At 38.0% G+C, this 25,681-nt stretch overlaps 1 protein-coding gene across 19 annotated transcripts in view; it reads right to left on the reverse strand.

Annotated features, from left to right (window-relative positions):
* The window catches only part of ANK3 (ankyrin 3), a 697,552-nt gene that overhangs the window by 53,909 nt on the left and 617,962 nt on the right, over positions 1-25,681 (reverse strand). For all 19 annotated transcript variants that reach the window (XM_043596402.1, XM_043596395.1, XM_043596398.1 and 16 more), the window contains 4 exons: positions 25,403-25,627; positions 22,443-22,597; positions 3,828-4,039; positions 2,178-2,385 (listed from right to left, as the gene is read on the reverse strand). In XM_043596402.1, the coding sequence (XP_043452337.1) occupies positions 2,178-2,385; positions 3,828-4,039; positions 22,443-22,597; positions 25,403-25,627 (800 nt within the window). The remainder of the gene's footprint in view (positions 1-2,177; positions 2,386-3,827; positions 4,040-22,442; positions 22,598-25,402; positions 25,628-25,681) is intronic.

The raw sequence follows: 25,681 nt of genomic DNA on the forward strand, positions 1-25,681 counted from the left end.
GACACACAAATGTATGGCCAACTAATCTTTGACAAAGCAGAAAAGAATATCCAATGTTAAAAAGACAGTCTCTTTAACAAATAGTGCTGGGAGAACTGGACAGCAATATGCAGAAGAATGAAACTAGACCACTTTCTTACATCATTCACAAAAATAAACTCAAAATGGATAATGGACCTGAATGTGAGACAGGAAACCATCAAAACCCTAGAGGAGAAAGCAGGAAAAAACCTCTCTGACCTCAGCCACAGCAATTTCTTACTTGATGCATCTCCAAAGGCAAGGGAATTAAAAGCAAAAATGAACTATTGGGACCTCATCAAGATAAAAACCTTCTGCACTGCAAAGGAAACAATCAACAAAACTAAAAGGCAACCGACGGAATGGGAAAGATATTTGCAAATGACATATTGGGCAAAGGGCTATCCAAAATCTATAAAGAAGTCACCAAACTCCACACCCCAAAAACAAATAATCCAATGAAGAAATGGGCAGAACACATGAATAGACACTCTCTAAAGAAGACATCCAGATGGCCTGAACAGGCACATGAAAAGATGCTCAACGTCACTCCTCATCGTGGAAATACAAATCAAAACCACACTGAGACATCACTTCATGCCAGTCAGAGTGGCTAAAGTGAACAAATCAGGAGACTATAGACGCTGGAGAGGATGTGGAGAAACGGGAACCCTCTTGCACTGTTGGTGGGAATGAAAACTGGCACAGCCACTCTGAAAACAGTGTGGAGGTTCCTCAAAAAATTAAAAATAGATCTACCCAATGACCCAGCAATAGCTCTGCTAGGGCTTTACCCAATGGATACAGGAATGCTGATGCATAGGGGCACTTGTACCCCAATGTTTATAGCAGCACTTTCAACAATTGCCAAATTATGGAAAGAGCCTAAATGTCCATCAACTGATGAATGGATAAAGAAGATGAGGTTTATATATACAATGGAATACTACTTGGCAATGAGAAAGAATGAAATATGGCCTTTTGTAGCAATGTAGATGGAACTGGAGAGTGTTATGCTAAGTGAAAGAAGTCATACAGAGAAAAACAGATACCAAATGTTTTCACTCTTATGTGGATCCTGAGAAACTTAACAGAAGACCATGGGGGAGGGGAAGGGGAAAAAAAAAGTTACAGAGAGGGAAGGAAGCAAAGCATAAGAGACTCTTAAAAACTGAGAACAAACTGAGGGTTGATGGGGGGTGGGAGGGAGGGGTGGGTGGGTGATGGGTATTGAGGAGGGCACCTTTTGGGATGAGCACTGGGTGTTGTATGGAAATCAATTTGACAATAAATTTCATATATTGAAAAAAAAAACCTGAGAATAAACTGAGGGTTGATGGGGGGTGGGAGGGAGGGGAAAGTGGGTGATGGGCACTGAGGAGGGCACCTGTTGGGATGAGCACTAGGTGTTGCATGGAAACCAAGTTGCTAATAAATTTCATATTAAAAAAAAAAAAAGAAGCAGCTCATTTTGTACTGCCTAAATCATTTAATTTTCCAGTGTAAGAAGAGGAATCAGCTAGTCATAGAAACTACTCATAGAAACAAAAAAACAACCTATCTTAATCTAGGACTTTCTGTTAAAAATCATATTAGGATGATCAAATGATGAATTAACTCTGGAGTCCAGGTGATGATCACAACATGTGTTCTCCTGACCTTACAGCTTTAGTCTATTGGATTATATTCGTGACTTTGTGTGGTGAGAATCATGCCTTTGCTCTTGTTCTTCCCTACTCCTCGTTCTCTGTGGCAGCTCTGTTTTGTCCAAAGTCCACCCAATCTCCTGCAGTCTAAAGGGTTTTACTAGGTCCACTGCCTTTGTCTAGGTCCTTGAGAGATTATCCAACTGCTCTAGGAGATTCAATACTACCTCAATAACCTTAAAAGAGTGCAATTATTAATACTACACTTAATGGCAGGGAAAAGAATATCACTGAATTTTAAATGAGTCATGATCTCTGCATCTTTAAAGAAAGGTACAGGGATAAAAGGTACAGAGATGAGGTGACAGACAAGCAAAATGTTTTATTCTTTTCTTTTTTCCCTATGCTTATAAAGTTGGCATGGATGTTTCAAAGGCTTTATATCTTTGTACAGAATGACTGCAAATGTTAGCTAGCATCCAGGGAAGTACAGCAGCAAGTTAACCAAACCTGTAATGCTACAGAGCAGGCGCAGATTGGGCGTGGTATCTCCCTTGTACCCGTTGGACACGCCTTCTCCTGAGGGCGGGGGCACCGGGATGGTCATTGTGATAGGTTTATGGAATTTCCTTCTTCTTGGTTCCACAGTGACGATTGGGCTAAATGTTGCTTTATTTCCAAGAATCTTTTTCACAATTTCATCTGGAACAGGCTGGGCCTAGAGACAGAGAAAGGACCTTAAATGGAAGTTAACATTTTTCTGTCATTGGAAAATTGACTTTTTAAGCGAGGAGGAAAAAGCTCAAAACAGACAACCAAAAAAAAAAAAAAAAAAAAGTCTTTCTTCTTAATCCTTACTATTTCAGGAGGGCACAAAAAAGAACCAAAACAACTTAACAGTGTAGCAGGAACTGGTCAGTGTGTGTATTTCTCCAGCAGAAAACAGGCAACAGGAGCTTGAGTGACAGAGAGTGAATCAAGTCTCACAGCATAGAAGCCTTTTAGTCTAACTAAAAGTAAAGGTCAGCAAATATTGAGTCTAGTGTATGTTAAACCTATGCAGGACATCCAGTAAAACATTACATGGGCAATGTGTGCCCAGGCAAAAATTGAGGTTTTTCAGAGTTAAGTAACAAAAGGGCACTTAAGATTTCAATTCTAGACTACCAAACCTAATGTCTTCCTTATGGCTTCTTTGCTATTTGGTAAAATACTCAATACCAGAGATAGCTGAAGGGAACCTGATGTCACTGAAAAATAAGGTGGTGTCCTCAGTCACAAGTTACTGACGGCCTTCTCAGAGTTTAGAGTACTTGACTCTAACAAACCTCACAAAAAGAACAGGAACTTTAAGTTAAACCAATAAAGACTATATTAATTAACACAAATTAAGTTACCTTCCTTACTATTTTCCTTTTTCAATAAGTCTAGCTGAAACAAGTAAATATAAGAAAGACCATCCTTGCCAAGATTTTCAGTTAGCCTTCCAAACCAAAACAAGTTCTAACTGGTCTGGATAAAACCCAGTGTTTATGATCTACTGAAATCAAAATGTGAAAGCTTGCAAGTTTCCTTAGTACTGATTTTCATGCTATGGCATATTATAAACCAAATCAAATACAGTTTATTTCTTTAATGGTATATTTGCTCTTTTGGTGCTCTTGTCGCACATACTGAGACCAGTAACCTATGGTTAACAAAACAATCTTTCATCAGAAACCAAGGTATACTTTCAAAAGAAAACCCTAGGGGCGCCTGGGTGGCGCAGTCGGTTAAGCGTCCAACTTCAGCCAGGTCACCATCTCGCGGTCCGTGAGTTCGAGCCCCGTGTCAGGCTCTGGGCTGATGGCTCGGAGACTGGAGCCTGTTTCCGATTCTGTGTCTCCCTATCTGCCCCTCCCCCGTTCATGTTCTGTCTCTCTCTGTCCCAAAAATAAATAAACGTTGGAAAAAAAAAAAAGAAAACCCTAAAATACATACCTTATTTAATAAGCCACTAAGCTCACTTTATACTTCATGAACTAGGTTACTGCTTCCCAAACCGGCCCACTGCTTTGATTAGCAATATCGCTGGGGTGAGTTACCACAATGGTCTTCTGAGCAGAGCATGGTCACACGGTCTCTACATGTGCCAAGGAAACAAGTCTTTGTGAACATTACCTGGAGGCCCACGCGGATTCTTTTGGTTAAAGCACCCTCTGGGAATGAAGCCTGGACAAGGGGCACAGTGGTGCTGCTCAGAATCCCGCCTTCAGGGCCAATCTGGTTGCTTTCCTGCTTAATCCGTGAAACCACAGCGAAATACTGGGGGAAGTCCTTTGTGATGATCCTGCAGATACGCTTTTTCCCTAGCTCCTCTGGGCTGTCAAGTTCTGCAAGGACAAGTGAACGAAAAAGCTGTGAGAAGTCAATCTACACAATACCTGGAGATAAACTGAAGTGTAATTTCAAGAGATAATATTACTTATATCCAGTGGTCTAAACAGTTTCTATGATTGAGAGGAAGTGATAGTGACCTTAACAATATGAAGCTTTGTAAAGCCAGTATCAAGCTATTCATACATAATATTTATAGGAAAATATTTCTATGAAAGAGGAACACATATATTCAAAAACTGGCATTTACCTCATCTGAACAGAGCTCTACTCTGTAAGAAGAGATACCTCATTCTGTGATTATTTACAATAATCTGCCCTCAGCTGCCAAAGTAGGAATGAATCAGAAGAAAGTCGGGCCTCATAAGAAAGCGAATAAAGTCTAAAGTATGTCTAAAAGGCTCTAGCACTTTATTTGAAAGCCTCTTTTAAAAGATGTTTAAATTACCCAAATGATTAACGTCATCAACACCAATTTCTGTCTGCCCACAGATAACCCTCATGCATCAATCCGCCTATCCACAATGGACATATCTTCTTTCCTCCTGTGCACTGCCAAACTGACTTCTTCCTGTCTGTCCTCACTCTGGAAAAGGATTTACATTTGTCTAGCCCTGCTGTCCAATAGTGTGACTCAGTTTTCTTTGTACATCACATCGAAAGGTCGAAGTCCAGCTGATCTGGTTGTGGAAATGGCTTTGCCCTGCCACCCCTGTCCGAGCCACCTCCTAGCCATCTCCCTGTCACCTGCCCCTCCTTACTACAATTCGTTCCCTACAGGGCAGCCAGATGGGTCTTCTTTGAAAAGCCGGATCTGATGCATAATGTTGGCAGGTTTAATTTAAATAAATGCTTTTTTAAATCATATGAAATAAATATTCGAGACTAGTCAAGAGTATTTTGGAAAAATAGGCTTGTGAGGAAGAATTTACTTTATAAGATTTTAATAGTTATCTAGAAGTATCAAAATAAAATTTATATGGAGAGACATATAAGAATATATATAAGATTAGATAAATAGGTGAGCGGGATAAAAACACAGAGCAAGAAATAGATTTAAATTTATATATGTATACACACATATGTGGTATATATATAAATGCATATATATCAACTTTTATGTATTATATATTATATATTTAAATGAATATATTTAAATCAAAGTCATATATTTAAACTTCAAATCAGTGGGGGAAAGATGGCTGATTTAAGATGGTACTGACATAATTGAAAATCTATTTGGCAGAACAGAGATAATTCACTATATTTTATCACATATAAATATAAATTCCAGCTGGATGAGAGACTTAACTACTTAAAAAAGTTAAAATATTACCATAAAACAATCAAGAGAATATGTCTCAGCCTTAGTTAGGAGAAATTTTTATATTTAAAACTGGAAACCCAGAAGCCTAAAAGATAGTTTTGGCTATAAAAATGCAAAGTTTTCTATGGCAAAAATAGTAAGCTTAAAAGACAAAAGGAAAGGTAATAGTCACACATGGCAAATAATGGATTGATATGCTCAGTATCAATGGCAGCTACAAGTTGAGAAGAAGATGACAGACAAGCCAATTGAAAACAGCAAAATATTATAAGTAGGCAAGTCACAGAAGCTGAAAACTGGTCAGAAAAATGCATATTAAAATGTTCAAACTTGATAATTTACATGGAAATACTTATTTAAACATGATACAAAATAAATATTTGAGACTAGCCAAGAGTATTTTGGAAAAGTAGATTTGTGAGGGAGAATTTCTCTTACAAAAATTTAAAACTTATCTAGATGTATTATAATAAAACAGTTATATGGAGACCTCGCTCTCCCGCCACACCTTGCAGGGAGTGGGGGTTGGGCGGGAGAGGCTATTTCAATACGATGATCCCCAACAGCAAACACCTCTCTGAGAAGGTGGCAGTGGGGGTGAGATGCGAGGGTGCCAGGCAGGTAATGACTGACTAGTATAAAGCACAGAAAGTGAGCACAGAAGCAAGATGCACAAAAAAAAAAAAAAAAAAAAGCAAAGTCTGCTCCTTTTTAGGGAAAACTCTAATCTGCACATCTGTATACTTTTGTAAGAGAATTCTGTAGAAGAAACATTCTAGTATTAGTACTGGTCACTTCTGAGGCCTGGGAGATGGGATTGAAGGTGAGGAGCTAAGAAGGGGGTGGGGGAGTACCTTTGGGTTCACATAGCTGGGATGGTCTTGTTACAAAATAAAGGGGAAAGTCCCAAACTTCAGGGAGAGGTGTTGGTTTTGTCTTTGTTGTTACTCACATAAGCCTCTGTTCATACCTCTGACACGTACAGAACAGGTCCTAGCATTGTTTAACTATGAACATGTCTGCCTCCTTCATCAGATATACAGGGCTGAGATCACAGCTTATTCTGAATAGAAATTTATAGAAAGGGAAGATGAATGGTTAGGTAATTGGATCGGTGACATCTTCTCATTTTACAGATTACCCACCAAACTGTGAGGTGGGAACACCAAATTGTCAAATAGGAGACAGATAGGGTCCCACTCAGATCACAAATGGAACTAGAATTTGGTCCATGTGGTTTCCTAACCATCTGCTTCTCCTCTGCTCCATCCAAATCTAAATACTGAGTTTTTAGTGAAAGAAAATAAAAGAAAACAAAGGCAAATAATTTTTTTTTTAAAAAGGTTAATATAGAAAAACAGGAAGGAACCAAAGAGCTCGCTCAGGAAAATATTCTTGGGTGGGATGAGAGGGGGGGCGTTCAGCTATTCAGCAATTGACAAAACTGGATGGATAAGTTTTCCATCCAGAGAGGATATATTTCCCTTCCCATGATTTGGCTTCTTTTTGAAAGTCTGAATTCCCAGAGTTCATAATTCATGTGGCAACTGAGAAATTCTGATGATTAGTTTCAGTTGCTGTGCATCCGATCAGCTGCAGCTAAGCAGACATTGTTCACCTTGGTCTCAAATTTGTGATTATGTTCTTCAGAAATAGCCTGGGACTCCACACAGTGCGAGCAATATAAGAAGACCCCACCGTGAAATTACATCCTTCAAACAAGAAAGATTTCTTGACTCCACATGTAACAAGCTGTGTATCCTGTGAGCATGAAGTTTACTCAAGTTCAAGCTGGACATACCAGAGGCAGTGAGGCACCTTTTGGGGGACTCGGGGAAACATGCATTCTTAGCTGTGTGTGTATGTGTGTGTGTGTGTGTGTGTGTGTGTGTGTGTTGCAGGTATGTGCACGCACATTTGTGAGGAGTTAAGGGAGAGACAGCTGTATCACCCCTGGAAACTACAATAGCAATGGACTGGGAAGAATGGCCGCTTTATGTAGCAGAGGCAGCCAGGCCACACTCTGCCATATTGCCTTTGATAAAGAACGAAAGCCACCCCAAATATAAAGTGAGTGTGTCCATCTCAGATGCAGCCGATGAGCGGTAAATGGAAAAGCTCAGGTTCTTACTCCACACTCGACTTATAACATCTTTTAGGATTTGCCAGTGGTTCAGGAACACTCTGTGTTGTACCCACTCTGAAATTGACCCAATTTTTCCATCATCATTAAAACTTGCATAATTATTGACCTCCACTGTTGTATTTAAAATTTTTTTTTTAATGTTTTATTTATTTTTGAGACAGAGACAGAGACAGAGCATGAATGGGGGAGGGTCAGAGAGAGAGGGAGACACAGAATCTGAAACAGGCTCCAGCCTCTGAGCTGTCAGCACAGAGCCTGACGTGGGGCTCGAACTCACGGACCATGAGATCATGACCTGAGCTGAAGTCGGAAGCTTAACTGACTGAGCCACCCAGGCTCCCCTTTAACAGGTATTTTAAAGATAAGCCTTGGGGTGCTTACGTGGCTCAGTCAGCTGAGCTTCCGACTTTGGCTCAGGTCATGATCTTGTGGTTTGTGAGTTTGAGCCCTGCATTGGGTTCTCTGTCATCAGCACAGAGGCTGGGTTCTCTGTCCCCCCCACTCTCTCTCTCTCTCTCTCAAAAATAAATAAATATTAAAAAATATATAAGCCTCACACCAAAGAAACAACTACTGTGCAAATTTTGGATATCAGAATCCCCATGCACCATTCCTTAAACAGGATCATATACACATACTGCCCTCCTAAATTACTTAGATTCCCAGGCCTCTGCATGATGAAATGGAGAAAAGATATCGTTCCTTTTGAACTTTTTTTTCTGAGAATAAAAGTCAACACAAAGGTGAAGACTACAAAAAATATTTAAATACTGGTTTATAAAAAGAAGCATAATCTCTAAGAGCTACAGTTGAAGGCTAGGCTATTACATGTTGGGATAGCTGCATAAGTTAGACAATAAATGATGTGCACAGTGGGTAAACATGAAGAGACAAGAGGAGGAAGTGAAAAACAGTAATATTACTATGTAATTCATATGGCCTGAAAATCGATCACAAGATCTTATTGGTCATCATATAGGACAAAGGTGAAATAAATTATGATAGATTCATACTATGGAATACAGTGCAGTATTAAAAAGAATGGGCTAGAAGTATATGTTTTAATATGTATATCTCCAAGCCATATTAAATGGAAAAGTCACCAAAAAATGTGATAACAATCGACTAATCACATCTTTACATGTTGATGTATAAATTCATATAATGTACATAAAATTTAGGGGACAGGGAAAGAGAAAAAGAAAATTATAATATATATAATAATGAGTGTATGCTTGTGTATTATTACATGGTAATAATACTAATACTAGTATAAATAATAAAATGATATAATCAATAATATAACAGATTATTAAAATTTTAAGTGGATTCAACTCAAACACATTTTCTCTATTTCTTGCTTTAAAAAAAGGAGACTGAAACACAGTAATGAAATAATCTTAGCTGACTCGAGAGGCCTGAAAGAGGAAGGAAGTTGTCGACACACAGCAGCTGGGAAGCCCTGACTTGTGGCCATATTGTCCATCATAAGCACCTGATCACGAGGCTTTTTGTTCTATTTATAGTTTTGATAAACTGTTAATGTATATTAAAACTAGATTTTCTTTTCATAAAATGTGAAGTAACCACAGTAAAATTACGTTAAATTAAATGAGGTTTGATATTGAGGCTTGGCCCATGGCAGGTATTCAACTAGTATCCACTGAACAAAGACATCACTGGAAATTAATAGAGACTCACACTTTTCATACCAAATAACTGCATAATTCTGTAAGTCTTGCTTTAAGGGGTGTCTGTGTGGCTCAGTCGGTTGAGCATCCAACTCTTTTAATTTCTGCTCAGGTCATGATCTCATGGTTTGTGGGATCGAGCCCTGCATCAGGCTCTGCACTGACAGCATGGAGCCTGCTTGGGATTCTCTCTCTCCCTCTCTCTCTGACCCTCCCCCACTTGAACACACAAACACACACTCTCTCTCTTTTTCAAAATTAAACAAAAAATCTTGCTTTAAAATATATATAGTAGACTGATTATTGTTTGTTCTTTTAATGATTTTTTAAAAAATTATATGGGTAAAAGTGGATCTTGTCTTCCTACTCTTTAATCCACAGTAAATTTTATTATGTCCATGTGTTTATAAGAGAAATTACTGTTTACTTAATGGACGTTTATCCAAAGGGCATTGAAAACTTATGAGAATATCAAACTCTTCTGAAAAGTTCTGTGCTGCAAACTAAAAAAGTATGCCAGAAAAGTCACATTTCCAGGCAAATAGCAATAAAGTCTAATTATGTATATATGAATAATGTCAGTATTCTTTCCAGGACTGAATATACTTGTACTCAGATTTCTTTTTCTTTAGAGACAGAGAGAGAAAGAATGCAAGCAGGGGGGCAGGGCAGAAGGAAAGAGAATCTTAAGAAAGTGCCATGTGCCATGCTCAGTGTGGGGCCCAACACAGGGGTTGATCCCACAACCCTGGGATCATGACCTGAGCTGAAATCAAAAGTTGGATGCTCAACTGATTGAACCACCCAGACACCCCCGTCTTCAGACTTTAAAATGGTCTATTATTAGGTTAGAGAAGCAGGAATATAGAACCAAGAATCTTTGCTATGCTCCTATCCTTTCCATAGATAAAACCAAGAAAAAAACCTACAGACATGATGCCTGTGTCCTAGTCATACCCACAGAAAACCCAGCTCGTGTGTGCTCCAATCTGGCAAGATCATAAGATCTTGCAAGATCTGGCAAGATCACCAGAGCTATCTATTAAAAGCACAGATTCCTAGGTTTCTCTCCTGGAGATTCTGACTTGGTAGGCCAGGAGTGGAACCTGAAAAGCTGTTTTTCACAGTCAATTCAGGTGACTTTATGACTTGACATGTCTGGGAAGCAAAGTCTTAGACTTCACCCTATGTCTGTCCCTAAAGACTCAGAACCCAAATTGTGAAAAACATGACAATAGGATCTTATGAAAAACATTGCTGGCACCAAAACAGACACATAGACCAATGGAATAGAATGGAAACCCCAGAACTAGACCCACAAACGTATGGCCAACTCATCTTTGACAAAGCAGGAAAGAACATCCAATGGAAAAAAGATAGCCTCTTTAACAAATGGTGCTGGGAGAACTGGACAGCAACATGCAGAAGGTTGAAACTAGAACACTTTCTCACACCATTCACAAAAATAAACTCAAAATGGATAAAGGACCTAAATGTGAGACAGGATACCATCAAAACCTTAGAGGAGAAAGCAGGAAAAGACCTCTCTGACCTCAGCTGTAGCAATCTCTTACTCGACACATCCCCAAAGGCAAGGGAATTAAAAGCAAAAGTGAATTACTGGGACCTTATGAAGATAAAAAGCTTCTGCACAGCAAAGGAAACAACCAACAAAACTAAAAGGCAACCAACGGAATGGGAAAAGATATTCGCAAATGACATATCGGACACAGGGCTAGTATCCAAAATCTATAAAGAGCTCACCAAACTCCACACTCGAAAAACAAATAACCCAGTGAAGAAATGGGCAGAAAACATGAATAGACACTTCTCTAAAGAAGACATCCGGATGGCCAACAGGCACATGAAAAGATGTTCAGCATCGCTCCTTATCAGGGAAATACAAATCAAAACCACACTCAGGTATCACCTCACGCCAGTCAGAGTGGCCAAAATGAACAAATCAGGAGACTATAGATGCTGGAGAGGATGTGGAGAAACGGGAACCCTCTTGCACTGTTGGTGGGAATGCAAATTGGTGCAGCCGCTCTGGAAAGCAGTGTGGAGGTTCCTCAGAAAATTAAAAATAGACCTACCCTATGACCCAGCAATAGCACTGCTAGGAATTTATCCAAGGGATACAGGAGTACTGATGCATAGGGCCACTTGTACCCCAATGTTCATAGCAGCACTCTCCACACTAGCCAAATTATGGAAAGAGCCTAAATGTCCATCAACTGATGAATGGATAAAGAAATTGTGGTTTATATACACAATGGAATATTATGTGGCAATGAGAAAAAATGAAATATGGCCTTTTGTAGCAATGTGGATGGAACTGGAGAGTGTGATGCTAAGTGAAATAAGCCATACAGAGAAAGACAGATACCATATGGTTTCACTCTTATGTGGATCCTGAGAAACTTAACAGGAACCCATGGGGGAGGGGAAGGAAAAAAAAAAAGAGGTTAGAATGGGAGAGAGCCAAAGCATAAGAGACTGTTAAAAACTGAGAACAAACTGAGGGTTGATGGGGGGTGGGAGGGAGGAGAGGGTAGGTGATGGGTATTGAGGAGGGCACCTTTTGGGATGAGCACTGGGTGTTGTATGGAAACCAATTTGTCAATAAATTTCATAAAAAAAAAAAAGAAAAAAAAAGAAAAACATTGCAAGGATGGTTCAATATGAGAAGGGGAGCTTATGAGGCAATAATATCCATTACTGTTTTTTTTTAAGTTTATTTATTTGAGAGAGAGAGAGAGAAAGAGAGAGAGACAATGAGGGAGGAGCAGAGAGAGAGAATCCTAAGCAGGCTTTGAGTCAGCACAGAGCCCAATGTGGGACTTGAACCCACAAACTGTGAGATCATGACCTGAGCTGAAATCAAGAGTCAGACGCTTAACCCACTGAGTCACCCAGGTGCCCCTATCCATTACTTTTAAATGCTTAAAAAAAATTTACTAAACCACTCCATACCTATAGAATTAAAGGAGAAAATGACATAAAAATAAAGAGCTTCTTACCCTTCAGGGTGATTGATAGACTATGAAAAGACCCTAAAACCCCCTCTCTTTCTCTGTTTAATCTGTTACTAGTAAAGCTTTCTCTCTCTCTCTCTCTCTCTCTCTCTCTCTCTCTCTCACACACACACACACACACACACACACACACACACACACGATTAAGGGAAAAGAAAGATGAGTTCTGAAACAGGTAGCCTTGGTCAGGAGGAATGTTACAATTTACACTCACTGAATGTCTACTTTCTGGCAAGTCAGTTACTATTTGTCCCACAAAGCATTTGGTAAAGAGGGTGTGTGAAGTTCAAAGAGAATAAGTGACCTGTCCAAAGTGACCTGTCTGCTTTAGAGCTTAGAACCTAGATCTAGGAACAGGGTCAGGGAGAAGGGATGAAGTCACACAGACATGGACTTTAACCATGATTTAACACAATGTATTTGCAGATTACCTGGCACAGGGGTGGTAGCTGATAAATGGATGAGTAATGGACAGATATGCAGATACCCTGGTCCAGAAGGTGATGTCCCTTCTTGTTGGCTTGCTCTATGAGCAGAAAGCTCTGATTACAGTGGCACTTTCTGCTGTGCAATAAATGGAAACTAATGTTCTACAGTTTTCTTACTTCACTGATTAATGATAAATTTCTCAAGCACCTTGTAACTCAGTTTCTTTATTTGTAAAAGGTGGGACAGCTTTCTCTGTAACTGAGATTTTGCAACAGAGCAAGAAGAATCAAAAAATGCTTTGTGAATATAAATGGTTACGGAGATTATCATACAATGAAGCATAAATAACAGGAGTGAAATCATGTTCCCACTAAATGGGTTAATCTTAAAGCTTTCAAATGATCATCCTTGATTAGTTTTGCCTCACTCTTACATGCACATGATTAAATATCTAGATAAGTTGGTCAGATGGGACCATGATTCTTTTTCCTATACCAAATTTGTTTTCTGAAAGCTGTTTGTGAGTGTGGGGTCAGGTTTGACTATGAATAGTCTATAGAAGGAATACAACCTCAAGTTTTCACAAAGGATGATTTCTGTACCTAGAGTTTAATTTTTAGTCAGGTGAATATTCTGCTCAGCATGATCCTCTAAGAAAGGAGAATTTGATATGAGGTGTGGGGGAAAACTGAGGCCTACAATATTAGATTTCAAAAGGGCAAGCTAGCCAGGATGGTTCTCTGGGAAGTCACTGGAGACAGCTGCCTTGGGCTCAAATCTAACTCTCCAACCAGCGAGCTTGGACTTTGGATAAGTTCCTGACCTCTGAGCCTTAATGTTCCCTGTCTATAAGATCAGGATAAGAAAAGCGTCCTCTGGGGTAGATATGACAAATAAATGATATAAAGCCACCAGCATAGTTCTGTTCATGTAATAATTCAAGCTACTTATTCTTTCCAAGGTCATACAGCTTTGGAATAGAGGAGAAACAGAAAACCAATCTGTGGCAGATCTAAGGTTGGATTAAACAACAACAACAACAACAACAACAACAACAACAACACATTATGTCTATATCTCTACGGTGTATGAATCTTAATTGCTGTCATTTTAATTTCATTCCAGTTTTCAAAATAAAGTTTCACTAATTACAAAGTATTAAATATAAGAATTTATAAATAAATTGGGAGAAATGAGGGAAATAAAAGACAAGTCTGTAACATTCAACTCTGGCTATAGAATATGTGGAACACCAGGGCACTTGTAATATATTCAGTCAAATATTTCAGGAAATCATAGACGTTCATCTCCTCGGAATTCAAATTCAGCTTCATCTGAATATGCAACTTTTGTAATAAGTCTGTCCAAGAAGTTGCAGGGAAAAAAAACCCCAAATGATACAACTTGATCCTTCTTCCTCAATGTAAACATAATAGAAACCTCTCCAATTTTGTCCAACTTTTATTTTGAAATAATTATAAATTCATGGGAAATTGCAAAGATTACAGAGAGGTCCCATGTACAGGTACAATTTTAGAAATTTAACTCCTATTCTTATTCAGTTCCAGTATGCACTTTATATCTGTCTCGATCAGCATTATTTTACATCTTTGTGCAAGGTAAGGATCTTCTTCGTTATTCAGATTTGTACAATGCATTGAGAGCTAATGATGTTTGTCTAGAAACAATGAATTATCTATTTGTTTTCCCCTCCGGTTTTAGCAATCCATACAATTTCTGACAATTATATTTTAAAATTATTTTTTGAAAACTAATTTCTAATCATTTTGTGTCCTTTCCCTTCCATGCAGACCACCTCTCCTCATTTGGTTGTGGCACCCCTTCCTTTAGAAAGTTGCTTTCTCTCTTGGGTATAGGCCATTGAATTATTAAGGAAATGTATCATCAAGAGTGGGGACATAGGCTTGGATACAAAACATTTATTTTTCCATTCATTCAACAAGTTATGGTGTGGTGACAATACTGTGCCAAGAGCTGCTACATGCACTGGGAATATGGCTGTCAACAAGTCAAGCCAAGTCCCTGTCCACAGGGACTTTATAGTACATCATGGAAGATAGCAAAGTTCAAAGTTGCTTGTTATGGAAGAAGACAGGCCAGATGTTGTGGACATATTTACCAGGTGGATCTAACTTAGTCTGGGGTTTAGGGAAGGCTTTCTGGAAGAGAAGTTAGGGAGTGTTTGCTCATGCTGGAATAATCATTATAAGGGTTTCCTCCAGGATTGCAGAAACTTTATATTCTATGCATTGGCTTCTCTATGTATTTTTTCCAGGAAAATGTTCTTCCACATTTGCTTAGTTTTCCACTTATGTAAATAAAAAGTCATGGCTTTCAGGCAATTAGCTCCATTATGGCACTTTCTTCAACCCTTTGTTTAAACCATTACTACGATATGAAGGCAAAAAACAAATAATATAATCCCATGTTCAAAATCAGGATCATATATAATTCTTTAAAGCTGAACACCATAAATCAGTAACCCAGCATGTGCAGCAGATACAGAAGCACAACGAACTCCAAGGGCCCTAGACCTGCTGTGTCTGGCACCCTGGCCTCCATTCTCATCTGCACTAAAGGTCATAAAAGCTTGCACCCAATCTCTCAGCCTTGCTTCCCTGTCCTCAGAGGGCCAAGAGCCCCATTCTGTCTGACAAGTGGGTCAGGGTGTCTGACATCATTATTTTGACCTACTAATGTTTTATAAAAAGATGTAAATGCTGGCAAATCCATTTACACAGGCACATATAAGGCTCGGTGTGGTTAATGTTTATTTGGCTTGGCCCCATTCTCATTTCCCAGCTAGTTGGTTTGGGGTAGCTGTTCTATTTCCCTTCCTTTTGCACTATGGTAGGTATTAAGCAACTGATTTAAAATGAGTTTTATGGCAACAGGCTGAAGGATTTAACTGATAGTATTTGGTATGCTTTTTGTTTTTTGACACCCTAACATAATCTTCATTTGGTTAAGTGTTTTTACTTTTTCCTCCAGAATTTTTCAAAATTGTTAACAGATTTGTCCAGCAGATGGTGCTGTGTACAACATAAAGCTACGTGTTCCACTTCTCAGCACTGGACGCTTCTATAATCTAACTTGATGCTTTAAGATTATGCTTTGTCTCATGCCTGATGAATTAAAAACGAGTTCATTTGAAATGGACCAAAGTAGCAATTTTTAACTGAAACATCTGCCTCTGTAATTATTGTTCGTATAGTTAGATAACAAAATTAGGGAAAATTAGTTTTCTGTTACTTGACATTACAGTTATCAATTTCTCTTTCCTGCTTCAACTTACAGAAAAAAAGCATAATTATTTTATCTAAAATGCATTATTTTAAACTTTCACTTGGTCTCATGGGAAAACAATGACAACAGGAAGGAAACATTTTCCTGGCATGATGGCATTGTTTGGAGAGCTTCAGCAACACTTTAGTCCAACACAGTGGTTGGGATTTTAAAATAATAGCATAATTCCTATATGTTCAAAGCATTCTTGTGATGCTTAGGTAGCAATGATTTTGATTTTAAAACCTAATAAATGTGTGTCTCCAAATCTATACATTGTCCAGAGAAGCACCATCTAAAAGAAATATAATGCAAACCACATTTGGAACTTTAAATTTCTTTATAGTCACTCTGGAAAATTAAAAAGGAACAGGTAAAATTAATTTTAATGGTATCTTTTTTTTAAAGTAGGCTCCACACCCAACACAGAAGCCCAACATGGGGCTTGAACTCACGACCCTGAGATCAAGACCTAGGCTGAGAACAAGAGTCAGACACGTAATCAACTAAGCCACCCAGGTGCCCCAATTTTAATAATATCTTTTATTTAGCCCAGTATATCCAAACATTACCATTCCAACATGTAGCCAATGTAAAAATTATTAATGAGATATCGATTGGGGGGTTGCTCTGCACATCTGGTGTAGTTTACATTCACAGTACATCTCAATGTGCACTGGCCCCATTTCAAGTGTCCTGTAGCCACGTGTAACTAGTGGCAACCCTAGTGTCAGTGCCACACTAGAGCATTTCTCCAGCTCTTCAATTTTAAGACCTCCAAGGAGGAAGGATTCTTCTACTAGTGAATCCTCTCAGGTCCAGCAAAACCATAAACCGCAAAACACCCTTTGGGGTCTGACTTTAGAGGCAGAATTTTAAACACGTTTAATTGAACTTTGTGAGTTTAACTAAAGATTTTAAACAAACTTACAAAGTAGATTCAACTTGGTTTGCTTTAAAGATGATGTTTTTGGGGGGGAGCAGAATGAATTTATTTTGTGTTTTCCAGTATCTTTTTCTCAGCAGAGAGAAAAAGTGCTAGGACAAGATCTGGGTCTGCCTCCAAAGAGGAAAGTCGCTTCTGCCACATGATATCTTATTGGTAACAGCAGGTTCTTCACACCCAGACCAACTGTCCTCTGTCATTCTAGCCTCTTACTTCAGTAGAGCTCTGCTAACACACCTGCTTCATTAGCATAACCATTGATGCTTGTGTCTCCAGGCTCCTAGTGGCAGAAATAAATCTTAATTCTACCACATTTTGCAATGACAGTTTTTCTTGAATCCACACCATATCCTTTTGAGTCATATAAGAACTAAGATGGTACCTTGATGAGTAATGCAAGATTTAAATAGCAGCTAACATTTAAGTAACATTTTTGTTTCACGCAAAACACTTTCATAGGCATCCTTCATTTGAGAATACAGAAAGGCAAAGGGGTATTATAGAAAAACAACCAAATTTGGGGTCAGAAGCCTGGACTTTAGAAGTCTAGATCTAGATCTATTTTCCTACCATTGCCTGACTGTGTAGTGGCGATGGAGAGAATGTCACCTTCATCAACCCTGACCAGGGCTTCAACTAGCCACATGCAATTTGGAAAAGGGTGCCACTTAGGACAGACACCGCCCTGCAGGTAAATGGCTTGGGAACATTAGTTAAGATTGCCTCTTTGTCCTGCAGGCCAGTGTCGGAGCAGATGTCTTGGCAAGGGGAAGAGGCAAGATTTCAGTTCCTACTTGCTCTCCTGCACAACTGTACACGGCAGCCATGACAAATACTAACATTGATTGAGTGGTTCTTATGCATCAGACCTTGGATTAAGAACTTTACATATATTAGCTAGTCAGTTCCCCCTTAGCTCTCTATGAGGTATCCTCACTTTACAGATTTAAATGAAATTTTAGAAAGACTGAGTGCTTGGTTAGGATAACACAGCTAGGAAGTCAGCATGGGAATTGTGGTCTATGTGACGTCCACAGATCCTGATCCTAACCACCATATTACACTAGGAAAATTATCCTCCTCCTTACACTGGTCTTTCTTTGGAGCTATTCTAACTACTCCATTTGTGCACTTGGAAAGGCTTTGCAAGTTTTGAAATATTACAGAACCATATCTAATCTTTACAATTGCATGGTATAGTAAAAGTCAGTTACCAAAATATTGCCTAAGATAATTTTTAACATTTGGGTTTTAAGATTTTTCAGAGAATAAGGTGCAACAGGACTGGTTATAAAAATAGCATATAGATTAGTTACAGAGCAGAATTTATTTATGGAAAAGAGGGTGAAAAAGGAGACATTTATAATAAAACATGTAATACCAAGAGTCACTTGCCATGGATGACAGATAAGGCTTATTGTTATAAATTGGGGAAATTAATAAGTTAAAATAACAGGATGCTTTTTTCTTTTTCTTTAAGGAAGTCTTGAGTGATCTAGTCACTGGTTTATTTTCTGTACTATTGTTATGATGCTCATTAACAACTATCCAGGAATAAACAAAGGGGGAGTGGGGCAGAGGGAAGAAGGTAGAACACAACATGAAAACTTCTGTTCTGTGCTCATGCTTCTTTTCCTATGAGAACTTTGAATAGCTGGACCTTAGGGAAATAGAAGTGTTGGATTTTTTTTTAAGAGATAGGATGATTTTGATTTTTGTCTGTTTTTAGAAGGGGATGTTCCAGTATGAATGAAATGTCTTTGGGTACTAGAGAAGAGTGGTGATAAGTGGGGCTTAAGCTTGGTATGAAATCTGATTGAGTTTCAGCTATAAAATATGTATAGTACTTCCTTCATTATTGTTACTTTAAAACTTAATCCATGAAGAAAACCACTGTGCCTGGAGAATTTAGTCCTTATTTTTGCTGAAGTACCTCCAGTGCTAGATTCTTTAAGCTTAGAAGTATTTACGTTTTCTTTTAATTGCCTAAAATAGAACCAAAGTTTAACTGGTCTTTAAAAATGTAACAAAGAAAGTCTATCTACTATTTCCAAGATAACACACAGAATCCAGGACAGAGGGCTAATATCATCATTTCTTGACATATGTCCTAAGTATGGAAGCTCGAGGGGCATAATTTCTAAGCAAAGATATGACTAATTCCAATTTAAAACTGGTTTAATAAAAACAAAATGAAGATAATCAGCATGAAACCATGGAAATCCATTCCATAAATAATCCTTAAAAATTGAAAAAAAATTGCGGGTGCCCCCAAAACTGGTGGCTCAGTCAGTTAAGTGTCTGACTCTTGGGTTCAGCTCAAGTCATGACCTCACAGTTCATGATTTCGAGCCCTGTGTCAGGGCCTCCTTGGGATCCTCTCTCTCTGCGCCTCCCCTGCTGTCTCTTTCTCTCTCTCAAAATAAATAAACTTAAAAAAAAAGAATCTACTAATTTTTTTTTCAAAAATTCTACCTGTGCCTGGTAGGATGGACATATTATAATCTATACTCAAAAATGAAGGAGACTATATTAGAATATTCAGTGTTTTTGCTAGAACTACAATGTCCAATGAGGTAGCGAGTGGCCACATGTGGCTATCTGAAATTAATTAAAGAAAATTAAATATTACCTTCCTCAACTGTACAAGTCATATTTCAAGTACTCCGGAGTCACATGTGACTAGTGATTACTCTTGGACAGCCCATGTATAGAGTATTTCCATCATCGTATAAATCATCACCTACTAGGCAGTACTGTTTTAGAATGTTCAGTATTCTTCCTAGAATAATGTTAATTTCTCAGAAATTTCCTCAAAGTAAATACTCCCCTTTAATTTTCTTCTCCTGTAGATTAACATTAATGATATTTGGGGTAGAAGAAATAGATCAATGAGAACTTTTCCTCCAGCTAGCTACATATTTTGAGAAGTTCCTCCTTCTGCCCCTTACCAGCAAGGGGGGAAAACCTAAATCAGCATTGTGCCTGACACTGGGGGTTCAAAGGTGATTAAGACATGTATCCTGCCTTCAAGAGGTTACAGTATCAAGGTAGGTATCTAAAAAGAAAGAAAGAAAGAAAGAAAGAAAGAAAGAAAGAAAGAAAGAAAGAAAAAAAACAAAGAGAGAAAGAAAAGAAACAAACTCCTTGTGTAGGAGACGCTACACATTACAAACTAATAATCTACACTGGCATTTAAGAAATACTAGATACATGAAAATATTTACATACTTTATTTTCCTTAAAATAACCACCCTCTCTGGATAACCCATTTTTCTTATTCTCTCCATTTTTGAATCCTGAATCATCTATATTCTTTTACTATTTTCAAAATGCTAATTCAATTCATTCTCTTAAGATGTATTCTTTTTAAAATTTTTAATTGTGTTTCCTTATCAATTTCCTTAGAAGAGAATGACTAGGTAATAAAAATTAGAAATCATAATTACCACTGCATGTTCCTATCAGAGATTATTTGAATTTATAGCTGATATATGATATAAATATCAGTATCATATGTAAACATTTAATATATGCTCATTTAAGATGATTATTCTCCTGAACCTTAAATCTAGAGGTTGGTAGGAATTTTCCTGTTTACATTTATTTTCTTCTCCACAGGGTACACATTTCTAAAATAAGTGGGATATGATTAAATCTTTGAAAACAAGATAGAACCAGATTTCTAACCCCAGCGCTGCTACTTAGTTTGGTTAATATTAGGTAAGTGACTTGACTTGTCTGAACTTCTGCTCCCTCATCTATAGAGGGTGATTAAAGGGGTACGTAGGTGGCTCAGTTGGTTAAGTGTCTGAATTCAGTTGAGATCATGATCTCAGGGTTCATGGGTTTGAGCCCTGTGTTGGGCTCTGTGCTGACAGCTCAGAGCCTGGAGCCTACTTCAGATTTTGTGTCTCCCTCTCTCTCTGCCCCTCTCCCGCTCACACTCTGACTCTGTCTCTCTCTCAAAAATACACATTACAAAAATAAAAAAATAATAAACAGTAAATGAATGTTCAAAGAAAAATTTTTTAAAAGTGTGATTAAAACTACCTACTTTATAGTACTATACTTTTTTTTAAATTTTCATACAGAAAGGAATTTATCACTCTCTCACAAATGCTAGAATCTCAACAATTACTAATTTCCTCCTACCCTGCTGTAAAAACATCTTTAAATTCTTGGTTGGCAGTGATGAACTGTGTCTTTTACAGAACCTTTGATAGGACGATTTTTTTTCTATAGAATGAATAGTGACAACAGCTGATATTTATTGAGGACTTACTATGTGACAAAGGCTGTATTTCATAAGTGCTTCACAGGATTATTTTTTCCCAGTAACAGCCCTATGAAGTAAGGAAGGTATCTCCATTTTGCAGAAGTCAAAGAGGCTCACAGGGACCAAAGAACTTGACCATGGTCATCCCTCAAACACCCGAGTCGTTCTAGCGCCTTTGTCGTCACTCTGAAACCAGAAGACTGTGCTGGGTGCATTCCAAAAGCCAGTGAATTAAATGCTAGGACAGCGAATTTTATGGCAGGTGAACTATATCTCCAATAAAGCTATTCTTTAAAACAATTGCTGAATTTGTAGTGATTAGGGAGTCAGTATAAAGATTAGTCAGGCTCAGTCGGTTTAGCGTCTGACTGGCTCAGGTCATGATTTCACAGTTCATGAGTTTGAGACCCACATCAGGTTCTTCACTGACAGTGCAGAGCTTTCTTGGGATTCTCTCTCTCTCTCCCCCTCTCTCCCGCTAGCTTGCTCTAAATAAATAAATAAACAAACAAACTTAAAAAAATTAGAGTCATTCTGTGATGCATTTGGCCTCTAGTTGTTTTTCACCTCTTTAAAGGAAAACTCTGCATCAAGTACCTACTCTCAAAACAAGTCCATTCCCAATGTCTACTAAGAAAACCTGCTTTGTTCTAAGGGTCAGAGAGCTGAAGAAGGTGTGTATGGGAAGTGACACACTCGGCTATGTGCCCTACTAGGTCACAGAATATGACACAGACTCCAATAATTAGTCTTGCAACTTATTATTGCCCAACAGAAGTTAAAAATTCACAAAGAATGTTGACATAATTGGGGAGAAGATGGAGACACAAGAAAGGATCCAGAAATAATAACTCCGAAAGTAAAATGTGAACATATTTTCTTTAAAATGTCCTGCATGCTTTGCATACCTTCCACTATTATTTCCCCTCCTCCTGACACATTTTTCATTTAGAAAACTTTCTCAGGTTTTGGAAAGATTAATATATCTCATTGAAGATGGAAAGAATCATCAAGTGGTATTTGTACATTAGTGTTATGAAAACAAAAGGCTGTTGGATTGACTGGAACTTCATGTCTTGGACACAGATAAGAGCACTAAACGCTGAGGAACCGGACCCCAAGCTCAGGATGCAGACATGTGAGGTTCAGGTGCAGTTAACTCTGGTGTAGTCATGCCTTTGATTTCTACCTGCAGACACTGCAGACATTGACAGAAACCAGGACTTGTCACCATTACCTTCATCCATGCCATTGAGTAATTCGGTTAAATCTTCATTTTTACTGTCAAACTGATGCTCCTTCCATGTTTCACCATTTTCACTTCGAAGAACAATGAGTTCTCTCTCCTTTCCTCTCATGGACCCAAAGTGAGGGATTTCCACTATGACAGGGCTGGAAAAGAAATCAACATTATTTTGGTATCAAAATGAAATATGTTTATAGTATCATACTTAAAAAAAAAAGTTTCATTAACAGTATTCATTTGAAAATCAGAGGTGCCACTAAGGTTGGGAATGATTTCAAAGCTGCAGAATCATTTGCTAATAAATAATATATCAGAAGCCTGATAACATGCCATCATTCATTCATTCACAAACAATTCATAAGGGCCTATCATATGTTAGGCATTTGATTTAATATGGGAGAAAATACTCAGCACATATAAACAGGAATTTTGAATCAAGGAATTGAAAGATTAAAACAGACCATAAGGAAGTTGGTCCATTTTTAAAAACACAATAGGTATATCATATTATACAAAAAGCTAATGATTTAAAAGGACACAGTCATTTCTTTGAAAAAGAAATTCTATAGATTTCCTATTTTGAAAGATCACAGGTGTTTGTCCCTTTGCAAGCAAACAGTCGACATAACAATTCATTCCCTCCAACAGTGACTTTCCATGACTTTTAATGCCTGTATGGTTAAGGCAGTTTTCTCTGATGTTTAATTTGTGAGATGGTCGTGGGCAGCTTAATTTCCTAACACTATAATAACCTGCACAGAAATATTTAAACTTTCTGAAAAAGCACTTGCTGGTTTGAAATTGTAATCTAATGATATATTAAATTTTGACAGTGTCCTTTTGCAGAAGAATGTATAAGAATGGCTGCAAATTGAAGACAGCCAATCAAGCACAGGAATCATTTTGTTAAATTTTAAAATAGGATAAATGGCTAAAAAGGATGAATGGAAGTAAGCAGACCACAATCACACACAGTTTATGTAGTTGGATTGTGCAGCTTTATTTTATGACATTTAGTAGACAGTATCATTATTCTCCTACAGAGGTTGTATGTAACCTCACCTCTTACCCTACACGTTTATGTGCATGTCACAACAGAAGATACGGGTTCAGATAGGTAAGAGCATAAAAAGGGCTAGTTGTTGTAATGATCCAATAACATGAATATGTATGAACATTTCATTTATCACAAAAGCATTCTCTTAAAATAGGATGATAAATATGATCATTTTACTTTTGACAAAATAATTAAAATTAATTCAAATTAAGGATTTCAACATTTTTTAATAATGCCTTAATTTTTTGGTAGATAAAAACAAAATCAACTACTCCTAAGAGTGTTAATAATTTCAAGAGTTAAGATATTTACCATAGTTTTTAACCACATCTGATTTGACTTTTGTTTTTTTTGAGAACTAGATACAATCTTTGCAGGTTAATGTATCAGATACTGTCTCTGTAAATATTTGAGGAATGTGGCTTTGTGTAGGACATTGAACAACACTGGAGAGAAGGTATGAACCAGGGCCTCTGACCAAGGTGAAAGCCAAGCATAAGTTTTCATAACAGGTTTCTTCATGCAGACTGCCAAGGCAAATCCCCCAACCAGACAGACAAGCAAACAAACAACAGATACCAACACATTTCAGCTTCAACAAAACAAAACAAAACAAGACGATTTAATAACTGTAGTAGAACATTCTATCTGCTGCCTATTTGGCTTGCTTTAAATATCTTCTAGCCCCAAAATTTATCAAAATCAGTTTACTTATTGAGGACTTTTCTTTCTCAAAGACCATGAAGATTACTTAGTATGCATAAGTATGTACTTTGAAGAAAATGTAACTCTAGACACATACATATATATATATATATATATATATATATATATATATATACATACACATATATATATTCACACACATATATATCATTTACAGCAAATGTTGACTCAAAGCCTGCAAATACTTTCTCTTACACTGGGTTAAAATTAGATTGTCAGTCTGTCTTAAAAACTACCATATTCAGTTGAAACATTTCAAATTAAAGAAAGGTTTACAAAAGCACAAAGTTACGAAGCAGAATGCTTGCAGGAAATTCCACATGCCGGAGAAGCACAAGATAGGTAGCGATGCTACATTAAGTCAAGCCACTATGATTTTTGTTTCTTTCAGTGACACACATCAACTGAAAGCATTAAAAACTGAAAAAATAAAAAGAAACTTAAGACAAGAATAAGACCATGGGTGTGACAGAAAAAAATTGAAAATGGAGAAAGAATTGTAGACATTCTGAATCTTGTCTATAAAGATCCTACCCAATAAATTTTGTTCCTTGAGGCCCAAGCTGCAGGATTCGGCTAACCAAACTCTCACCCTCATTTACAGGGGGAGGATTGGTAGGAAGATGCAGTTTACTGAATAACATCCATGCAGCAGGAAGAGAAACGAGAAGGGGAAATTGTGAACAAACTGTCCGTCACGACAGAGCCTGCCTGATTTGCACCCAAGTGCCACCTCAGGAAAAGAATTTATTTTTCCTTTTTGTAAAATATCATTATCACAATGGATTATGTCCCTAAAAATTATCTCTTAAAAAGGCATGTACCCATAGTAGCCAGTTATTCATATAAACCCAACATCTGTATTTTTTCTTAAGAATGGTGCCTTGACTTCTACAGGGGCTGCTGGGGTTCCGTGCACTCACTGAGCAGAGAACATGCTTCTTGGTTAGTAAAAGCTTTGACCAGCAATCTGAGTTAAGGAAGTATCAGCCTACTCGCTTTTCACAGAATTACACAGCTTTGTGACCTCTGACGCTACACGAGAGGTGTACTCAATCAAAATGGTCCGACTATGCCGTCTTAATAGTTAACTACTTGAGTTAAAAAGGGCAAAGAAAATCAAATATAACATACAAGGGCCAAGATAAAAATTGACAAAATCACTTACCCTAAAAATTGTGCCCCTGCAGGACCCATTTCTACCAGCCTACTGGCTAATCCCTCTCCTTCCACCATGGGGGGTGGGTTGGCCAGTTTATGTCTCTTTACCAATCGGCAGGTGATTCGGGTGGGGGCCGTACACTTGCGCGGGGGGATGATGATTCTCATCCCGTGGTGACGGCTCCCTCTCATGGAGCCTCCTCTTGCATCCACCATAAAGCTAACCAGAAACCTGTAGGGAGAAGACCAGAGGCCAAATCAAGGATACATATAAACCATCTTCACA

The sequence above is a fragment of the Prionailurus bengalensis genome, chromosome D2, assembly GCF_016509475.1.
Source record: "Prionailurus bengalensis isolate Pbe53 chromosome D2, Fcat_Pben_1.1_paternal_pri, whole genome shotgun sequence".
Taxonomy (NCBI): Eukaryota; Metazoa; Chordata; class Mammalia; order Carnivora; family Felidae; genus Prionailurus; species Prionailurus bengalensis.